The 19,189-nt window shown below is 29.8% G+C and overlaps 2 protein-coding genes and 2 non-coding genes across 4 annotated transcripts; 3 read left to right on the top strand and 1 right to left on the bottom strand.

The window, feature by feature from the left end:
- Positions 1 to 231: 231 nt before the first annotated feature.
- LOC101212032 (early nodulin-like protein 3) lies at positions 232 to 2,444 on the top strand. Its single transcript, XM_004152870.2, has 2 exons — positions 232 to 597; positions 1,710 to 2,444. The coding sequence occupies exons 1-2, from the start codon at positions 372 to 374 to the stop codon at positions 2,120 to 2,122; spliced, it is 639 nt and encodes a 212-aa protein (XP_004152918.1). The 5' UTR covers positions 232 to 371; the 3' UTR covers positions 2,123 to 2,444.
- Positions 2,445 to 6,030: 3,586 nt separating this feature from the next.
- Positions 6,031 to 7,410, bottom strand: LOC105435073. The gene is made up of 3 exons (XM_011654435.2): positions 7,071 to 7,410; positions 6,509 to 6,574; positions 6,031 to 6,386 (listed from the first exon to the last, which is right to left on the bottom strand). The coding sequence occupies exons 1-3, from the start codon at positions 7,377 to 7,379 to the stop codon at positions 6,231 to 6,233; spliced, it is 531 nt and encodes a 176-aa protein (XP_011652737.2). The 5' UTR covers positions 7,380 to 7,410; the 3' UTR covers positions 6,031 to 6,230.
- An 8,535-nt stretch (positions 7,411 to 15,945) lies between these two features.
- Positions 15,946 to 16,141, top strand: LOC116402996. Its single transcript, XR_004215728.1, has one exon. It is a non-coding gene; the product is annotated as a U2 spliceosomal RNA (small nuclear RNA).
- A 2,693-nt stretch (positions 16,142 to 18,834) lies between these two features.
- Positions 18,835 to 19,030, top strand: LOC116402995. The gene has a single exon (XR_004215727.1). It is a non-coding gene; the product is annotated as a U2 spliceosomal RNA (small nuclear RNA).
- Positions 19,031 to 19,189: the final 159 nt, after the last annotated feature.

Below are 19,189 nucleotides of genomic sequence, written 5' to 3'. Positions count from 1 at the left end.
ATAAATTGTAGGGAAAGCATAATCCCACAATCCAAGTTTACATATTCCTCATCAAACAAACAACATAGCTATCAAAAGGCAAAAATATATGCTTAATTTGTAGAGGAAGCCAAAGCCTTAAGCCAGCTATATTTTCCGAGAAAGTAAAAGAGAATAAAGAAAAAAGTTGCCAAAAGCTTCTCTGCCACATCTTCTGGAAAAAAACCCTAAAAACTTTGCCTACAAAAGCTGGGTTTAGGCTTCCCTTAGCTTTGCAAAAACAACTAAGAGTTTTCATATAGAGGCTTTCTTCTTCTTTTTGTCTTAGGAAAACTTGCCCATTATAATTATTAGAAGCTTCTTGTGTTGTTCTTGATCTCTTGTTGTATAATATGATGAGTAAGAGGAGCAATAGTTTTGGAATTTTTTCTCAAAAGAAAGCATGTGTTAATTTTGTAGTGAAGTTGTTTGGAGTGATGATGTTTGTGCAAAATGTTTGTGGAGTTGAGTTTCAAGTGGGAGGATCAAAAGGTGTTTGGGGAGTTCCTTCATATCCTAATGCTCAAAGTCTTAATCAATGGGCTGAATCAAGAAGATTTCAAATTGGTGACTCCATAGGTAATTTGATTAATTAATGTGTGTTATATTTGTCTACCATCCAACCAATGCCTTCTGTTTTCTTTCAAGTGTGATGATTTTCAAATTTGATTGCTGTTTTTTTTGCTAAATTTTCATAGTCTGAACTAATTGACGATGATTTTTTAGCAATAGTACGTCAACCAGCATAGCTCTACAAATTACGAAGTTAGAGGTTTGGATTGCTTGTTGTTCTTACTTTTGTGGAACTAAAAGAATCCATGTAATTGAGTAAGAAAGAATGAACACTATTTTTAGAAGAGAGCCCGTGTAATTTGAGAATTACTTTGTAAGTATAAGCAAATAATTGTCTTCTGAAAAATGTACTATTTTTTAAAAAAAATTAAAACTAAATTTATAAACAGTGTCACTTTTGCTGATTGATAATAAGTCAAATTTAAAAGAATTTTTTTCAAAAAATAGTAAAATATTAAAACTATTTACAAAATCTATATATAAAAAAAAAGAATTGTATTTCATTTAAATTTGTTTGCTATATTTTGTAAAGAATTTCATTCTTTACTATACATATTATAAAATCTAATTTAAAAATTAATTTTCAATTTCTTTTTATTTCTTTAAAGTTTAGCTAAGAATTGATCTAAACAAGAAAAATGAAAACCATAATAAAGTAGTTATTAAAAAAACAAACACAATTTCAAAAAAAAAAAAAAGACGTTCAACGAGGAACTTATTTGTTTTGTGTTGTTTTTAAAATTAAGATTCTTTTCCCCATTTTCTTTATTTAATTATCTCAAATAATTTAGTTATTTTGTACACTTTTTGACAAAAGAAGCATATTTTTTTAGTTATCGAATTTAATTATGATTTTTAGAAAATGTTCATGAAAAAAGATTATAAATAAAGGAATTTATTTAAAAACATGTAAAACAACTTGTAAAAATAAAAAAATAAATAAGAATGAAATGAAATCTAAAAAGTGATAAATATATGCTGTTTAGTTCTTCAAATACAAATGGAGAATCGTTTTTTTTTTAACAATTTCAAAATCACTTTTAAACCTACCCTAAAAAGATAAAAAATTTGCTCCTTTTTGTTTAGAAGGATAATTATATATGTTCTATATGGTGCAGTGTTCAACTACCAAGGTGGGCAAGATTCAGTGCTATTAGTGAACGAAGATGACTACAAAAATTGCCACACAGAATCACCCATAAAGCACTTTTCAGATGGCCACACTGTCATCAAATTTGAAAGATCTGGCCCTCATTATTTCATCAGTGGCATCAAAGACAATTGCCTCAAGAATGAGAAATTGGTGGTGGTTGTTTTGGCTGATAGATCCAAGCAATACTCTTCTCCTCCCCCGGCTCCGGCTACCGATTCCCAACCACCCGAAGCTTCTGTCCAGATGAACCCAACTCCGTCCCCGATCGCCGAGGAGCCCCCTGCTAATAACAATAATAATGGTGCAGCATCCTCGTCTATCGTCACCTTTGTTGGTTTAGCTGGAATGCTTGCTACTTCAACAGCTCTTCTTTTGTAATTGTGTATATTATAATTTGATGGTCCTTAGGGGGGTTTTTTTTATTTATTTTATAACTGGTTCGGATTATTTTTTAACAAGGGGTTGTGATGTTGTATGTGTGGTGAAGTTTGGTGTTCTTTTGGGAGTGAATAATAATTTGTGTGTTGTGCCTTACTATTTGTTTTGTTGGTATAGATGACAAGGAAAAAAAAAGGTTAATTAATAATCATGGGTAGTAGGCTTAAAAGAAAAGCCCTTGTTTGTATGTGTTTATGTACTCAAATAAATGGATTTCATCAAAATTGAAAAAGGGAAAGGAAACATATATGCTTTATATTTTTCTTTTGTTGTTATTTTATTCTCCTACTTTTCCAAGTTTATCCTTATCATCCTTATTTTTTGTGTTGAAGCATATGGATGGATGCATCTTTTATCATAAATAACCAAATTGAAGAAACAATGTGACTGTTCCGATGCCCAAAAATTAATAGTCTACAAATATGCATTTTGTTCGATTTGATTGTAGCATTTTGCTTCTGTATAATAACTTTTTCAAAATTTGTTAGAAGTTTAGTATGTTGTTGCATAGTAAAGTTCTTTAATCTTGTGAACATGCAAGGTGCTATATCTTGAAATAAACATTTACTTTTCAAACTCAAGCAATAAAATGAGTAAATTTGTTTTATCAGAAGAAAATATGAATTCACTATGCTCAAATTCTCCTATATATATATATATATATGAGATTCTCAATAACCCTTTTGACTTTTACATTCATTTATTTCTCGTTTTCAAATTTATCCGATGGAGAAGATGAGGAAGACACAAATAACATATAATGCATGGAAGCATGTTGAAATACTTGTGTAAGAATTATATTCTCAACATACTGGGCAACACACTAATTTACAATGTGTATAATCATGTTGATTCAACAAAAAGTATCTTTGGAATTCATTGGAGAAAAAGCCTACCAAGAGAAGTTATTGGTTCCTGATGGTCAATCAAATGAAATTTATATTATATATATCGATCAATGTTACCTATACAACTAAGTGGTATGTGGCAAGACCGAGTCTATCCGCAAGAAAAGGCACAAGAAGATTAGTTTCACAAAGTTAATTATTTAGTTAAAGTGATAAATGGAAAGGTTTGATGTGGTTTGAGATTCAAATGAATAAAAGTGCAAGAAAAATAAAGATAGAAGCGCGTTCAAATAAAACATTCTAGGCTAGAGGAATGGAATCGTCCACGGTAATTTTTTATCATTGAATTATCAATATATATATAAATCTTAACTTTCTATGTCTAGCCCAATTTATTAGAAAAAAGCTAACCAATGGTCCTAAATATCAAACTAGTCAGTTTTAAGTAGATGAAAAGCATACAAATCAAGTTAACCAACCACATTCATTACGCTTTAGAAATTGCACTAGAATAAATTTCTAATAGAAAAAACCTAATTTCAAATGTAACATGGTTTTATGTAGGCGAACAGAATAATACTCTTTATTGTCTACCACAAATCTATCTGAGATTAACATACAATTATATGTCACCTATTATACATTAGTCTAAAACAAGGAATTACATAATCAAGCATTATTGATTGTCAACAATAACAAGAAAATGTAATTCATAATAATCAACAAAACTAGAAATTAGAACAAGATCTTACCCTATTATAATGGTGGAAAAGATAGAGACTCGCATCATTTTTTCGTTGATTACAGAAATAAGATGAAAGCAAACTAAAAACTAATATTGTAGGTGGATAGAGGACAGAAAAAATCTAAGAAAACGGGTGGTCATTTTCCCCAAAACACTCACCCTAATCAAAAGATCTTACCTAAAAATTGAAGCTACCGATTTATATCTACTCCACGGCCCTGTGACACTATAGAATAGCATCACAGCACAGTCACAATTCAAAAACAAAAAACATATTTTGCACCCTTTTTAGCAGTCAATTCGTAATGCTGGGGTCCTTTAGGCCTAATCTCTTCCTTAGTACTTCGAATTGGTCTGTTTTAGTTTTATTTGTCATAACATTCGATTCTACCTCTTTGGTCCTTGAAACTTATAAAATAATCAAATAAACATATAAAATATTGAAATAACTTCGAAGTAAGTGTGGCTAGCACATTTTTGTGCTATTAGTTTCATGAAATTTCATTGTTGTTAGTTCAAAAATGATGATCAATTAAGTACAAGAAATCTATGTAATTCTTCCTGATATATACATACTAAAAATATGTCTTTGAGCGATGATTTCAAGTACCAGTACTTAACAGCAATAATTGAAAGATTGACACCCTCGTGAAGAGAATTCGAAAACTATCTCAAGCAAAGATAAAGCTTGAAGACGATGTGGTTCGTTTTGGAATGGAAGAGAATGTTAAAATTGCAGTAAAAAATCTCTAGATAGTGTTATAAAGCCAAGGCAAATGTTGTGGAGAATATAATAGACTAGAAAGCAACAAGAAAATAAAATTTTTAGGTGAGAGACTAAGTTCAAATCAATACATAGAATACACAAGAAAGTTCAATTGCAAGTGTTTGCAACAAAATTGGACGTCAATGAAAGAATTGTTATAAGTCAAAAATGGTTTCAAAAAAGAAAGGGCCAAAACCATTTAATCAAAATGGAGAATCTTTGCGACGATGAAGTCGCAGACAATGATTTTATCTACCTAAAATGTTCAAGAATATGTTTGTGGAATCTATGCTCAATGAATTTTAATAAAATGAATAATATTGTTAATTAGTTTTCCTACTTGATTGATAATTCTCCTAAAGTTTGGGATTGGATTGTTGGATTTATTTCCTAATTAATTTCAATATAGTATTTATGATTTTCAATTTTGTTGTCCATAAGTGGTAAAAGAAGAATGTTTAATATAACGACATTTTGTGACACCATTATAAGGACTGATTGTTAGGAAGCAAAAATAAATGTATTGCAATCCTAAAACACCGTAGAGTCGAAGTGGAATCCAACCACCACACGTGAAGGTTATGTTATGAAAAATTATATTTTGTTGTGGGGGTATATTAGAATATTGAGTATTCTAAATTGATAATCAAAATTTAAAACCATAGAAAGTAATTTTACAAGAGGTTGGATATATAGTTGATGAGTTAAGGATCGACGATCAGATTCATTGAGACAATCAAACAACTACTTTCGTATGAAATTATCACAATGAGAGTAAATGGACCTCTAATGATTAATTATCACAACTAAGTCTCAGTGATTAATTCTCTAATAAATAACATGTTTATAGTACGTCTTAACATAAACAAATTTCTCTCAAGCCAATGAGAGTAAAGGGACCTCATTATTGTTTAAGACTTGAAGTCTCAGTGATTCTCTAATGAACAACATGTTCAGCAGTATATTCACGGTATACAAAATTGATGACAAATATCTCCAATGGTGTGAAAGATTTTGAATGAAACTAAAAATCAAAGTCACGAAGAACTATGTCTAAAAGTGAACCACACATACATTTATGAAAATATTTGAGTAGTTGGTAGTCATATCCCTTGTATTTAGTCATGTAATATGTCTTGATGTAGCGGCCATTATTGTGATATGCGTGGTTGAGCTTATAAATTAGGACAAGGAATGGGCTCCAAGTTAAGTAATTACTCCAGAGTAAACATAAAATAACATTCCTTTATTTGAAGGGAGGCTTTTAGTGTTTCTTTTATTCCAGAGGAGAGAATTGTTTAAAATGCAAGCAAAGTCGTACGTTGTCAAAAATAATTTCGAGGAGGATTATTTGAGTATATCTAAGGAGAAGTTTTTGGTCCCATATTACATGCCAAATAGGTGAAAAATAAAATTCATTCATTTTCTTAACAAATCAATGTTTAGGCATTTTTAATTATCTAGATAAGGGAGATAAAAGAGATCAATATGAAACAATGTGTACTATATGTATATATATATGTATTTATCAAGGGAAAACCCTAACAAAAAAGTTGACATGGATATTATATAAAACATGGTGTGAAAAATGATGAAAATGCATGTTACAAATGTGTCAACCTAGTTGGATATATGTATATGTGTATATATAAAACACTGTGTATACAAGAAATTGAAGAAGGGAGAACCCTAAGCAAAATAATTGAGAGCCATGGATACAGGAACTAAACAAAGCCCAATGTTCTTAAGTCCTGTGCTACAATGATTCTTATTGTTATCCCTCCCCACAAAACCCACTTCAGTTATTCTATCTTCAACCTCCCCATAGTCTTCACTTCCGTTTCCCTACAAAAATAAAGCATAGCCCCAAAAATCACAGTTAGATTATATATATTGCATCTCAAATAATGATGTTATTATAATATCAAAACGAACTCAACATATTTTTTAAGGTAAAAATTAGAAACCTTGTGCTTTGTTTGATTCATCATTGCCCTTTGCTTCTTCTGTTGCTTAGAACTACGCTCATCCATCTGATTAGAAGGCCAAATTAATTAACCAAGTTAATATATGTATATAAAAACTACTTTCTTGTTTTCCTAATGGAAAGGAAATCATTACAGGGGTTGATGTGATCAGACAAGCTTGAAAAAGTACTTCAAATTTGAAAACTAAAAAAGCTTACTTTGTTTTGAAATTTGGCTAAGAAGTGAACTTTTTTTTTACTTAAAATAAATTTAGTTTTTTTTAAAAAAAAAATATGAAATAGTTATTAAAAAAACTATTTTTGTTATCTCACCCTTTCATACTGTTGTTTCCATATCTTTTTTGAAGAAAACATTTGAATTCTCTCGAAGCTAAAAGCAAACAATAATTAGTTTTGAAAAATGCTACTGATTTTCAAATTTTACCTAAAAAATTTTCAATTATTTGTGATAACAACGAAAGAAAATATGTTCGTGAAAAAGAAATTTAAATTACTTCTGAAATTATTCACAAATGTGATATTAATTTGCTAAAAGAAAGTACCTTGGAAACAATGGAAGGATGAGGAGGAGAAGTGGCAGTATCTTCGAGATCATCATCGGCCGCCATCTTCCTCCGTTTCAGTCGGAAGGAGGAAGCAGAAGGCTGAGCTCCACCGTCCACGGCGGAGGAACAACAAAGACTGGTTTGAAAAGACTCATAAGAAGAAGAATGAGTTGTAGTACGAACATCGAACATGAGAAGATCGTCCATGGAGGAAGAAGTACTCCAACTACGGTCCTCGTGAAACATCGGTTCGCACGTATCCTCCTCGCGGTGGCTGCAGATTCTGGAGGTGGCTGAGTTTTCCATTAATATGAACAGAAGAAAACACAAAAATGAAAGAGAGAATTATATTGGTGAGAACCTGGAGACTAGTGGGGGACATTCTGATGGTATATATATAATATGAACATTGGAAGATTATGATTATATTTAAATGCGATTTTCTTCAAATATATTGGATTTTAAAAATAATAGTAATAAAATAAAATTGTGTGGGGGCATGGAACATGGTGGTGGTGGTGGAGAAGTTGGCTGAGAAGTTTATTTCTTTATTATACTTCCATTATGACGCTTTCCAATAGATACAGGAAAAAGGGATGTCTTGTTGTTATTTGATTAGAATATGTCATAGATTTCAAACTTACCACATACAATATCAATTACTATTTCAAAACTACGTCGATCGTTTGATTTTTCATTTATATCGTTGTTGAACTACTCACAAGCACGTTTTTTTTTCTTCTTAATTGTAGGTTCAAAATTCTATTTTATATTTGTGATGTGACATTAGAAGAATTAGAGGTCGTAATTTTAAGTTTGATTTTGTCTTTAAATTTTTTGTTTGTCCAAATTTATGCTTATTTTCCCCTAAATGATATAGTATAATTTTTCACACATTTCTCGAGAAAACATTCTTGAATTTTTGGCCAATTATTTTTAGAAATTAAACAAAACCAATTTTTTTAAAATTATAATTTTTTTTAATTTTCAACGTTTGACTTGATTTGTTACGAGTGAAGAACGCGTCTAATTAAACTTATTTTCAAAAATCATACATCAAATGGTTACAAAAATCAGAATCTTTGAATTTTGTGAAATGTTTAAAAAATATGACACAATTAATTTATATTTAAATTTGTAGTTATTTATTTTCTTAATCTCTAACAATATTTGTTGAATGATATATGATATTATATTTATCTTCATCCATAATGTTATGACGATATATCTACGTCATGTTTAAATGTTAATTTTTTAACTTTCTATCGCTAAGCCAACCTATAATGGTTAAGACACTGTTTCGGTTTAAGAAAGGTTTATATGTCGACACTTGTTTGGCATCGTTATTTTTCAAATTACAACACTTTTTTTTTTACATATAAATGATGGATATAAATAAATTAGATTCATGATTCAACTTACCTCACTTATATGTTTATAAAGATTTTTTTATTGATAATAAAAAATGTAATTACATTGTTGTTAAAGGTTTTACAATAATCCAAAAGATAAATTAATTGTAAACATGTATGTATGATCTAATCTAATCAAACTAACTAATAAATGGACTTAATCGATCTCATTGTCCACAGATTCTTCGACTACCTGCAACTTTGGTGAGCTCCTCCAAACAGTGGGCGAAGAGCTTTTGAGAGAGAGGGAAAGTCGTGAAGAGCGTTTATGAGAGAGAAAGACAGCGACAACGTGGGATGAAGTAAGGATTTTTTTCGGTCGTGGTTCGCAAAAGGAATGAAAGCGTCAACTTTTTTTAAAATCAGAAAGTGTACGAGTGAAGGAAAACGTTGACTTTTTATTAGGGTAATTTTTAGTGACACATAATTTATGTCGTTAATTAATGACGTAAAAATTGTGTCAAGAAAACTCAATTTGTGTTAAGAAAATTGTGTCACCAAAAATTTCACATTTTTATTTTTAACGACACATTTTATTCCCTCCCACCTTTTTTTCTTGATTTCAAGTGTCACTAAAACTCATATTTCTAAATAAATTTATTCGATGACAATGGCTAGATTGGTGGGTTCGACGACGAAGGTTTATTGTGGCGACAACGAAGGCAATGGCTGGAGTGTGGAATTGACCGCGGTAGGTGGCCAAAATTGGAAGGCAAGGGTTCTTCGCAACCACGCAGTACACTTCGTTTCACAAATTTTTTTTATGTTTTTGGTAGAGAGAGAAAAGAAATTGCGTTAAGGCTTCATTCGACGGCAATATTTTTGCTTGAGATAAAATTTGGGGGTTTTTATTTAGTTTTAATTGCACGATGGAGGAAAATTTAAAAAAAAAAAATTGGGGTTTTTTTCATTTGAAATTTTTTTAAACGACACCAAGAAATTATCGTTAATTATTGACGCAAAAATTGTGTCAATAGAATTGTGTTAAGAAATAATCCATATTGTTATTTTCAACAACACAATGTCTTGATTAGTAGTGTCACTATAACTTATTTTTCTAGTTTGATCAATCCGCTTTTGCTACTAAGACTAATTCTTGTGGATAGTTCGATTAGTTGTTTGATCTGAATTTGAGTAACGATACATGCTTGATCATAAGACGTTTAATTTAAAGTTGTAGAAGAAGCATCATAACTACAAAATAGTTTATATTTATGCAGCATGGATGATGATATCTTTTCAAAGACGTGACGTAGTTTTTTTTTATTTTCAAGAGTATATTATTCTTATCCAACCAATTGAACCACGAGTTAGTATGATAAGGGCAATAGAGATAACGTCTATCAATCTCTATATTAGGCATAATATTGTTCACTTAACTATACATAATGTTATTTTATTTAGTGTCTATTCTACCACTATACATATATGTACGTCGTGATCATACCTTTTATATTAAAGTTTGATCGACATTTCCACGTTCTATTAGATCAATTGCAACATCAACATAAAGTATGATTTACAACGATATTATTTTCATATATTTATCTATATTTCTATAAATTAAACTAAAATCTTAACATTTGTATGGTACTAATGAAACATTGGTCGCACCCTTAGTATATGAAATTTAAAAATGAACTTGTTAATTTCAAAGTGGAGACTTTCTTTTTCTTCTTTTTTTACTTTTCTAAATTGTGGAAAGAACGTGAAAGTAATAACAAAAAATAAGTATTTTTAATAATCTATTTGGTTGGACGTTGGGGGACGACTAACATTATAATTTCTTGACTACATTGACCTTTCTTTTTTATATCTCTTTCCCTATACCATATAGTTTTTTAATACATATATAATATATGTTTCTCAAAACGCATTTACTTACTTGTTTCTTTATTTATATTTTTGTATTTAATTCAAAGTCATTCAAAGAATGGAATTTTGCAACTTAACCCTTGACCAACCCCATTACCAGAAATAATATGTGGTTTGATTATTGATGCTTAGAAAAATGGTGAGTTGCAAAAAAGTGCTTAATTATACACTAAAAATAATTCTATGCCATGTCCCATATCATTCAAATTTCTTTGAGCTTTTAATGTCAAATGATAATTAAATTATCATACAAGTAAATCAAAAAATATTTTCAATATTAGAAAATGATACTTCTCTTTTCAAATAGAGAATTAATTCCACATCAAAATCAATTCTTTTATGACTATGAAGTAATGATTATGAGGCTAATTTTTTTAATTAATAAAATAAATGGCTTAATGAAATAGTTAATGAAAGAACATTCGTAGCACATCCACACGATTAGAGAAGTTGTGTCCAATACGTGGCAGTCCTCAATTCATGAATGTATTGACTTTTATAGTAATTCTCTCTTTTTTGACTTCTTCTTTTCTTTTCTTTTTTTCCTTTGTTTGAAGATTTTAGTTCGATTTTCTTTCATTTTAAAACTTGTTTCTTCTTTAAATTCATTTCTTTATTTATTGTCACCTAATTTAAAATAATTTTCCCTTTTACATTTTTAGTTTTCTCTTTCAGAAATTTCTATATATTTCTTTTTGTTAACAGAAAAAAATACTTCTTTATTACAATCTATACTCCTAAATTATCAAACTATCAAAAATAGCAAAGAGAAAGTTATTATATAATTTTATACAACTCTGGCCCCAAACACCCTCTTAAATATTGCAATTATATCTTTAAATAACTTTTAAAAGTAGTTGACAATGTCATTAGTATCAGTATACAAATAAAAAATCATGATATATACTCAAAAAGTTAAATTTAATATCCTTGGTTTAAAAAATGGGAGAAAATTATTTAGGAAACGTTTAGCATTAGACTATGGGTGGGTTTTAAAAAAATTCTCAATTACCCACCCTTGTAATAATTACTTCCCAATTATTTATTTTTGTTATTTTTATCGATTCACATCTTATTTTTTATTTCGTTATTTATGTTAATTTACATTTATAATAACCATTAATTCAACTCAATATTACTATAATTGTTAGGACAATCTTTTTAACTTTTTTATGCATGACATTGTTGCAACATTTGAAATTAATAATGGATAGTATACATCAAATTGAAGGATGGGGAATCAAAAATCTCACCTACAAAGATCATGTCTAAGTATGGATAACTTGACATCACTTCTTGTTATTAGCAGTAGTACTATTGGTATTATTAAACGTTGTAATTTATTTAAATAAACATATAACAAATTGGATTTTCTTCCCTTTAAACCCGCGATTTCCTTTTTAGATAATTATATATCACACCAATACATAACGTATTAAATTTCATCAAAGTTATTATATCTCAAATATTATTATTATTATTATTATTAGAACTTCTCATTTTCAATTTTAATTTCTTATCATTTCTTTTATATTCCTTTAGTTTATGGCATTATATCAAAGAACAAGTTGAAAAACATGTGAGGGTGCAAATTGGATTAATCTCTAAACTTGTGGTCTTTAAAAATTAAAATTATCACTCATGCATGCATGATGTATTATGGATGTGTACCCACGTTGATTGAGAGGTCAATTTTATTTACTAAGACGTCATAATCAGTTGTGTGAAAAAAGAGCATGAAGAGAGAGTTGCATTTCAATTGCAAATGAGTACTCAAGTTTTACTTTTACATTTATTTTACCAACCCAAATTTACTTTAATTTTGCTCTCTTGCTTTTAAAGTAGCAACCATTAGAATCAACCTCTCAGTTAGTTTGTTTGAACGTTTAAATTTGTAATGTCATGTTAGGTATTAGGATTCAAACTAGAAATTGAATTTTAGATTAAGCAATCGATGGTCCCTTCTTATTTGTATTGAGCTTCTAAGAGTGAAAGTTGTCTTCACAAATCAATCCAAAGATCACCCAATATATATTTGGTCCATATAAGTATGCTTAACTATGGAGTTCCTTTAACTGAGTTATCGAAAAGAAATTAAAAATGTACACCTTATTGGTAACTTCAAATCTTTTAAGTCTTTTTTCATCTTATTTTTATGTCTTCGAAATTTCTCTAATTCAAATGTGGTAGTAGTTCATTCATGTATCTTGCTCCTAAACTTGAAGCGTTACAATACCCTCTTTAAGAAGGTATTATTAAAATATGATTTTTAAAGTCCACTTCTCAATTTGACTATATATATAAAATTAGTTTAAAAAAAAAACTAAAATTGACTATTTTTTAATAAATAAAAAAGTTGCAACATTCTCTTCAAAGATTCAAATGCATAAACAATTATTAAATTTTTAAGACATGTTCTACAAAGATTCAAATGCACATAAAACAAACCCTAAATCTAAGAGAGTTTTTTGTACTGTAAGAGGTTTTTATTAAGATGGAACAAAGTTTAGATGAATATAATAATAGAAGTTAAAGAAAAGAAAAAGGAAATAACACATAAAAAATACTAAAGATATAAATGCTATATTTAAAGAAGAGTAATGGGTTTCATTTTGAAGAAGAGAGAGTTGAAGGCATATCCTTAACAAAAGCACATTAATTAGTTAGTGGCGACCAAGCTAACACGATTGATTTCTATTAGTCCCCTTCTAAATTAATTTAATTGAGAAGTTTCAAAAAGATTATGAATATGGAACTAGGGTTTCAAATTAGTTAAACCTTAATTATTAACTTAATTGTGAGAACTTCACTTCAAAACCAATGGTTTTATTTTTTGTTTTTAAACATTAATCCTATCTTCTAAGATTAATTTTTGAAATCCAAATAGTTATTAAAGAATTTAAGAATTTATTTGACACTTTAAATTATGAAAATCAATTGAAAGCACTCTTATCCATAACTCATTGCGTATATATATTGGTAATATGAAGTTCTTGATTTAAAATGTTAGTGTTGAATAACTAAAGTTATATTATAATTTAACAATTAAATTACAAAAAAAATGAAAATAATAATAATTGGCACATGTTTGCTAGCTTGCTAACATTAGATGTGGAAGTTGCCCACACGAACGTCTTTCAACCGCCCAAACTTTATCTCTCTCACACTCGTGCGCGCACACAACATTACAAATGCGCCTTTATTCCGCACCTGGTCGGTTCATTATATATAATTACTTCTAATCACAATTTTTTTTCTTCTTTCTTGTTATTTCAGTTGGAACAAAATTTTATCATTTTTTTTGTAGAGGTGTTTTCAATAAATTATTTTAATGTTATAGTCTCTACAATTATACTTTTCTATTCATTTTTGTTATATTTTAAATAGTTAGAGCAGTCTGGGTAAGATAAAAATATTAATGGGATAATTTAAAATAATAAAATATATTGTAACATTTTAAAAAATTTACAAATATAGCAAAATTTGTCAAATTCTATCGATGATAGAAATCTATCATTAATAGACCATGTTGTAAATATTGATCTATTACCGATAGATCATACGAGTCTCTCAGCAATACAAGTCTATCGACAATAGTTTTGTTATAATTGCATTTTAAAAATGTTACTATATTCTTAGTTATTATTTCTAAAATGATCGTACAATTTTCTAATATTAACTTATATTTTTAAACTTTAAAAATTGTATCAATGTTGTTGGGCTTTTTCCGGTTTTTGCAGGACCAAAACAAGTGGAGGACAGCTTGCTAAGAAAACTAGGAGGAGGAGAAGTTACGTCTTCTTTTGAAGGTGGTCGTACACATGGAAGAAGGTAAAAAGAACTCCTCTTCTTTTCTTGTTTCTACACTTTACGAAAGAAAAAAGAATACCTCTCTTCTTCCTCTTGTTCTCTGCAAACCCTAAGCTTTTGTCTGTGGTGGTTTAATTTTGAATGGAGTAGAACACACAAGCAATAGTTGAAGAAGAAGAAGAATGCAAGATTTACACAAGCAATAGTTGAAGAAGAAGAAGAATGCAAGATTTACGTACATGATTCGGCCAAAGAATGCCTACATCCACGGAAAGGATCCATTTTCTTGATTATTTGAAATGAGTACAAAGTTTTTGTTTCTCCTTTTCTTTTCTTTTTCTGTATCTAAAATGTAAAAAAAGTGGGTGTAAAAGGTAAGCTAATTCTTTTGAGATACATCTTTATATATATGTGTGTTTACAGAGAAAACAAAAATAGAAAACTGAATAACTAATATGGAATTCAAATGGTACAAATGTACTTTTATAAGTGTTACCATTTATACTTTTCATTAGGTTTGGTTGTATAAACATTACGTGAGACATATAATTCTAATGATCAAGAGCCTTTGTAGTGCTTTTTTTAATAATTTAGACTTCCAATTTAGATTCCCTTTGAAGTTGTTCTTATATTAAATTTTTAGGAAGTCCTACATGTAACAATTGAATGGATAGAGAATTTTCAAATGTGATGTTAGTTAAAAGTCTAGATTTATTTCTTATAACAATTTAGAAGTTTCCTTGAAACAATCATATGTTTTGCATAATATTTTTTGAACCAAGTTTGAATCAAGGTGTTAATTAGTATACTTGCAAGCATTCAACGTTTTAAGTTGATATACAATTTATTAGAAAGTAAGTCACGAAAAAGGATTGTTTTCGAATGCAACACAATAAATCAAAGTACAAAATATATAAAATTTTAGAATCGATGATAGATACTACCATTAATAGACACAAATAATATTTATCATCATAGAGTAAATGTTTTTGCTATATTTATAAATGTTTTTACTAATTTTATAATTTATAATACTTTTCTTTCCTATGCCAAAATCGATAAGGGGGTGTTTGGCCATCTTGATCATCGATGTTTTAACTATTGGCTCTGGATCATCTTGATCGTTGATTATCAATTGTCTTAATCATCGGTGATCAATTTTGATTACTTGTGACCTACAACTTTGGATGTTACTGTCGTGGGATGAACATCTTGATCAACGACAACCAATCGTTATTGTTAATTGTCGATCTCATGCCTATTAACAGACGATTATACTGATGCTCAATGATCAATAGCCATAACCCTTGACGACTGATTGCTATGATGGTCGATGACTAACCAATCGTCTTAAAATCGATGACCGTTGTTCGTCTGCACCATTGATCAATAAGTGTCTTCACTAAACATGATTTGAAACCTGCGCCACAAACGTCCCGGAAGTTAATAGTTTTCGAACCAAGAAACATAAATAATAAAAAACTAAAATAAAGTAGCGAATGATGGAGATTAAACTTAAAAAAGAAATGTTATGAGAAATTATGATGGGTATAGTCCAACTCCAATCTCACAATTCTGAATACATCAAACAAACAAAAAAGGATAATAATAATAATAACGTAGCAAATAAATTAATAGAAGAAAAATAAAGAATGATAGATTTTTAATTTTAATATTTAGGGGGAGGGATACAGGTCATTGTCCCACATCGGTTGGGTCAAAAAGGTTATAGAACACAATGGATATAAAAGCGGTGGAGTGATACTGAGCTAATCATACCTTTCTCGGCCTTTTGGCTAAGATCAAGTGTAGTATCTGTTCTTATCAGTTTAATATCTGATACGTGGGCCATCGGCTCACATGATATTAAATTTATTTTTCTAGGGGGAAGGCCCAACACAATAGCTTGCTATTGGGGTCTTCGAGCGTCGCCCTTGCGTTGCACTATTGCTTGGGCCTGGCGCACCCCTCCAATTTGAGTTTCTAAAAGTTGAAGTTTCCTTGCCTATGTATTATCCCTTCTGAAATTCTATAATTAGAGATTGCAAGGAGAACTGAGGGGGGAGATAGATGGAGGATTTGAGAAATGAGAGGCGATCTAATTTGACTCATTTAGTCGCCTAGATCCCATCTAAATAGTTTATGGAAGACTGATAAAGGGAGTAGGTGAATTTCTCAATCCAAGGGTAACCAATGGGAGGTTGTTTTGATGTCAAATTTTTGCAATCAAATAAATGCAGAACAATAACCAAGCAAGTAAAGTTTACTGTTTAGACAATCTATGAAGAAATCCTAGCTTCGGTTGTTACACCATTTTCTCTATTCAACATACTTTGTTCATCCAATTGGAAAAAGGCAACTGGTTTGTTCAATTATTGTGGCAATCACATTAAGATCAAAAGAAACGTTAGGCTGAATATTTAATAGGAAAAGCCATGACTAAATAAATATTTTATCAAAAACAATTAAGCAAATATCAACAAAAAAAGAATTCAAAGATCCAAATATCAACAAAAAAGAATTCAAAGATCCATACACCTAAATGTGTGGTTAGGTGTGTATCCACATCACCAAAAGAGTGAACAAATATTATATTATTAGAAAAACAAATATTATATTATTAGAAAAAATGTTTAATATGATGTCACTAGGTTAGAGAGTTTATATAATGCATTTCTCTAAATTTAAGGATAAAAAATGTAAATATAGCTATATATACCCTTAGATTAGTTAGAGAGTTTACGAAAACTAAGACTCCGAATGTTGGAGTGCCGCATGACGAATTTAAGACATTCCAATAAAAATATCCAATTGATTTAATATGAGATTAGTTATAACATATAGTTTGCAAGCTACCTTAAACGGAAGCTAGAAATAGTTATCTTAGCCAAGAATGAACATACGAATTAGTGAAGATTAATTTTGATACGTCCAAGGACGACCAATAACAGAAGATGAAAGAGAAATACTGAAGAACAATAAGTGTGGAATTGGTAAAATACCTAAATTTGTAAAAACTTTATATTTATAAAGTTGTTAAAGTGCCAGGTTGCTGCATTTCTTCCAAGTGCAAGAGCCCAGAGCACATATGCACTCTATGATTTGCTCGAAAAGGGCTGTTGTTGGTGTCCATATTTCGAAATCACCAACAACTTAATCTTTTGCTTTTTATTACTTCAAATTTTAAAAGTATATTTAAAACGTCATTATAATTTCTACATAGACATGGTAAAAACAAAAATATGAAATCACTTAAAAACTATATAATTCTTATTTCTTACTTTAAAATTTTCATATATTTTAAATCTTTTAATTAAGACTCTTATCTTGAGCCTACATATTCCAAATTCCAAAAAAATTGACATAAAATTTAAAAATATATCTTTAACAATTTTATAACTTCTTAACATATATTTTGATATTTATAATTGGAAGAGATTTGGTGTATGGCAATAATATGTTTCTAAGAATAATGTTGTGGCAGATTTCACATCTTTACTTTCATTGTTCTTTAGAACGCTTTTGAATTGTTTGTAGAATGTTTTGTTTTTCTTTTTGGCAAAATTCTTCCTATTTATTTTTGTACATTTCTTTCCTCCTTCACCTACTTCTTACTGGTTTTCGCCTAATTTATTTTCCAATTTTTTTAGTTGTGTATATTTTAAGAGATCAATATGGCTATCGTTTTAGAGTTTACACATTGGAAGAATTTGTGTTGTTGTGTGTGAAGTTGTTGGGTGCCACATGACATGTTGTTAGAGGAGAGGTCTTTCTTGTATGTCAATCTTTTGATTGTAAAGTTTGTTTGACAACCAACCTAGAGAGATTTTTCTGGGGCATCTTGAATTTTTCTACTACATCTTGTGAAGAGATTCACATACTTACGGGAGCTTGAGTATTTCAACACAGGAGATTGAGTATTTCAAGTAAAGTGATATTCATTTAAAGAGTGAGATAGAAGTTTAAATCGAGAGGGAGTCTCACACTCAGAAAAAGTTCAAGTGATCATGCAATAGATATTCTTAAACTCAGAGGAGCCACTACAAGAAATTGGAACAATTGCGATTCTAAGAGCAACATCGGTGTTGATCAATTTTTGCAGACGCACGAAACATCATGTTGCGGAAAGAGTCGCTCCTCGACGTACATTAACGAAACGTCGCAGAAAGTCTAAAATTAAATTTAATACGTTCACTTTCCGCAACATATGACAGAATGCATGTCGCAAAAAATTTAAATATTGATTTCTTATTTAAAATTGTTCCGACTTTTATCTGCCAAATTTCAAGAAAAGTAGAAAATATAATTACATGATAACTTCCAATCAATTAGATATTAGTTACATGAAGGCAACAAGGAAAAATATAGTTTTAGTTTGTAACTAGAGAAGGAAAAAAAGTCACAATGTATCTATAGTTCTTGTTTGTTAGAACAAAATAAAAATAAAAATAAAAATAAAAATAAAAATAAAAGTTAATAGCTAACCATGGAGACTAAAGAAAGTTTATATGAGAAAATATGAGGGAATGGGAGTATTCATCAATAAAGCTTATAACAATAATACACAAATAAACAGAAGAATAGTAAATGTCCCACATCGGTTGTCATCGGAAGATAAGGAAAGTGAATGACAATAAAAGTGGTGGAGCGAAATCATGCATCTCATACCTTTCTCGGCCTTTTGGCTAAGATCAAGTGTAGTATCTGTTCTTATCAGTTTAATATCTGATACGTGGGCCATCGGCTCACATGATATTAAATTTATTTTTCTAGGGGGAAGGCCCAACACAATAGCTTGCTATTGGGGTCTTCGAGCGTCGCCCTTGCGTTGCACTATTGCTTGGGCCTGGCGCACCCCTCCAAGCCCAGTTCTAATTCTTGTGTCCATGTTGAATGATGATTCCAGTTGTGGCTTTTAAAACTCTTGTGGCTAAGTTGAGTACAGCTTTTGGCTTCGCTTACGTCTGACATGCTTATCAATAACTTGCCTAGGAAGTATAAAGTGAAATTATTTGTATC

Source organism: Cucumis sativus, chromosome 3 (genome assembly GCF_000004075.3).
Source record: "Cucumis sativus cultivar 9930 chromosome 3, Cucumber_9930_V3, whole genome shotgun sequence".
Taxonomy (NCBI): Eukaryota; Viridiplantae; Streptophyta; class Magnoliopsida; order Cucurbitales; family Cucurbitaceae; genus Cucumis; species Cucumis sativus.
Note: the sequence above shows the minus strand (reverse complement) of the source record. Positions and strands in the feature narration are given on the sequence as shown.